This window comes from Limulus polyphemus, unplaced genomic scaffold (assembly GCF_000517525.1).
Source record: "Limulus polyphemus unplaced genomic scaffold, Limulus_polyphemus-2.1.2 Scaffold1445, whole genome shotgun sequence".
Lineage (NCBI taxonomy): Eukaryota > Metazoa > Arthropoda > Merostomata > Xiphosura > Limulidae > Limulus > Limulus polyphemus.
Window position 1 is genome coordinate 111,916 of NW_013667055.1, and position 3,183 is coordinate 115,098.

The 3,183-nt window shown below is 34.4% G+C and overlaps 1 protein-coding gene across 1 annotated transcript in view; it reads left to right on the forward strand.

The window, feature by feature from the left end:
- LOC106463608 (N-acetylneuraminate lyase-like) overlaps positions 1 to 1,203 on the forward strand; it is a 22,205-nt gene extending 21,002 nt beyond the window's left edge. The window contains exon 11 of the mRNA XM_022391143.1: positions 572 to 1,203. Coding sequence (XP_022246851.1) covers positions 572 to 729 — 158 coding nt within the window. The 3' untranslated portion in view covers positions 730 to 1,203. The remainder of the gene's footprint in view (positions 1 to 571) is intronic.
- The last annotated feature ends 1,980 nt before the right edge of the window (positions 1,204 to 3,183 follow it).

Consider the following 3,183-nt stretch of genomic DNA (forward strand, 5'->3'; position numbering starts at 1 on the left):
ACTATAATTTATAAAATTTGTTAGATGATAGATCTATCATCTATGCATTAGTTTAATACATTTTTAAATTTTTAAGAAATATAAATTTTTGTGTTTTCGCTCCAAATATAACAGGACCCCTTCCTCTAATAATTCATTTCTTTGTTTTTCACCTGTTACTGTCCATTTTATATATTTTTTGTTTTTTTCTACTTTACTTTTTTTCAAATATATTTTTTAACGTATTACGTATGGAAGAAATTAATAAAGATTTGAATTTTGTAAAGTAGAAAGATTATAAAACACTTTTTTAATTGGAAGTTTCTAAAGAATCTTTAACACTATCCGTGACGGCCTATTTTTATTTTCTCAGTGATGGGGGGGGGGGGGGCTTTCTGGCCCCTCCTTTTTTTTAATATCTAATATTTTTACATGCTGTTAGTGAGAGAACCTGTTGTTAAAATATTTGAATCCCACCACTGCAAGTAGTGTCCCTCATTTAAAAACATAATTTCTTTTGACTATGAAAAATAACAGATTTTTTACATTGTTGAAAATGAAAAGTTTATTAAATACCTTGTATTAAAATTAGGACCCCTGATCAGTATGATTAAAGCAGTTATGAACAACATTGGACCATTAGATTTTGGAAATCCGCGACCTCCACTTCAACCAGCTTCCGAACAAGAAGTGACAGCCATGATGAAAGAACTTCGAGCACTTAAGCTAGAAAATCTGGTACAGGAGTGATTAATTTGTTCTGTATCTGTTCACTGAATAAATAAAATTCACTTTGCGATGTACCAGACATTAAGAATTGTGTTTTAGCTTTTACCCGAGTAATCTCAAATTATCAAAGGCTTTTCTTTATCACCATTATTTTAGCTTACTGGTGCATTGTAATTTCGTATTATCAAATTTTTTCAGTTAAGCTAACAGTTTTATGTCTGTTGTGTTAAAAGTAAAAACTGTTTTGGTAATATTTCAATTTTAAGTTGTCATCTTTTATCTTCTGTATGGAAACAAACTCCATAGTAAAAATAATGATAGTAAGGCCTGCTTTGGGAATAGCCCAATTTTTGTATTACTTGTTATTATAATCAAAAGTTGTGGTTATTACTGGACCATGCTATTTTAACAGTTTATTCCTTAATATATATATTGTAATGAAATGCTAAGAATGGTTTGTAGTTTGAATAAAAGTTTCCAGGAATAAAGGAAAGTATGGTGTTTTTATTTTTTAAGGTTGTTTACAACGTGTAAATATTATTTCGATTTCGTGGAGTTGTTGCTTTATTTTTTGAATCGACAAGAAATAAGAGTACTTTCTTTTGTGTGTGTACACTATGAGCTATCTGTGTTCTTCCCATCACGGGTATCGGAACCCGGTTTTTAGCATTGTCAATCCGCAGACATACCGCTTTGCCACTGAGGAGGGAGGAATAACCCTTTTGAAAATAATTTTTTTCACGACTTTTTTTTTATAAGTCATTAAAACTGTAATATTTGGTGACGTTCTTTAGATCCTAGATGGCTAACTGGCGGCCTGCGAAGGTATTTTATCTGGCCCATGTATTTTTTAAATCATATTTTATTTTTTGCCAAAATGGCAGAACGAAAACAGAAAATGAAACCGTGTGATGAACCATAACAGTCCCGTGACGGTTCAGAGAACTTGTGTGTTTCAAATGTTTTAACCCAGCTATAGATCAAAACCATATATTTAACTGAGGATCTATAGTAGACAGTAGAAATTTAAATTAAGCAAATGTCCTGAAGATACTGTGCCCCGGTGGGACAGCGGTAAATTTTCGGATTTACCATGCTAAAATCGGGGATTCGATTTCTCCTCGGTGGACACAGCAGATAGCCCGATATGGCTTTGCTATAAGAAAACACAAACTGAACGTACTTTACCCGGTAATATAATTCCGTTTTCCAGACTACAGTCTGGATAAGAAACTGGCCCACGAGCATAAAGAAGTTGACCATCCCTGGTTTAGATACAGGTATGATCTCCTGGCCGATAAGCTATATGAAAAAAACGAGAGTTTGAAGAAATAGCGTAGGATCGTAAGTAATTTACATGTTTTAAATGTATATACACATTTATCGCTTCATATTGTTGGGTATTGATAACTGATGCGAATTTTACGTGCACAGCAACAAATACAGAAAAGCATTTAGATAAAAGTAAACAGAGTTCGACTATTCAATGACCATTTATCTTGAATGTTTTGTTTCCATTGTAAAATAAGTTAAAATTTAAATTCCATTGGTCCTATTCGTTAACTTTTAAGACATTAATGTCGGAGAAGACAAAACAACAGTATTAGCCCTAATACCTAACTTCACTGTCTTAACTGTTCCCCGTCCTCAAGTGGCTCAGTGGTAAGTCTGGGGGCTTATATCGCTAGAAATCAGGGTTCCATACCCGCAGTGTTGTTGTTTTGCACTTAACAATAAAAACCAACAACAAAGAAATGCATTATATAGTTAACAAAGTAACTTGTGTGTGAATGGGAAACTTTAAACTTCATTAGACTATGCAAAAATGAAATCAGGAGTAGATAAGTATGGACGACGTCACCACGTGCGTAATGGGTGGGAGGGAGAGATAGTACTATGCGTTGCAAAGGGAAAGATATTTGAGGAATGGATCTATCATCTTTCAGAGCCCATCTCAGACAGCAGTTCTTATGTGTTAATGTTTTGTGTGTATGAAGTTCTTAATTTGTTTATAGACACGTAGAGTACGGTACCGTCACCCTGTTCAGTTTTAACGCTTGCCTCTCACACCCAGGTTTTGAAAGCGTCGCTAGATCTGATGTTTCTTAATAGACGAGTCAGTCGGTTTGTCATTTTTGATCAGACCATTCGGCTCAGAAAGCGTCGCTAGATCTGATGTTTCTTAATAGACGAGTCAGTCGGTTTGTCATTTTTGATCAGACCATTCGGCTCAAAGTGTCTTTTGTACTAAAGGTGTTTGGTGGGTATCACGTGTCGTGGAATAGATTTAATTAACCCACTTAGGTTTAAACTCGCCCCGCACGGCCATCAGATTTTTTCAGAACTCTACATACCTGACCTCATATATGAGTAGGTTAGGCAGGTCATTTAACTGTTTTAATTAATTTAAATGCACAGCACTGCCTTTACATTTTATAAAATAAGTGCATTCAAATACAAAATTCCACAACGAAA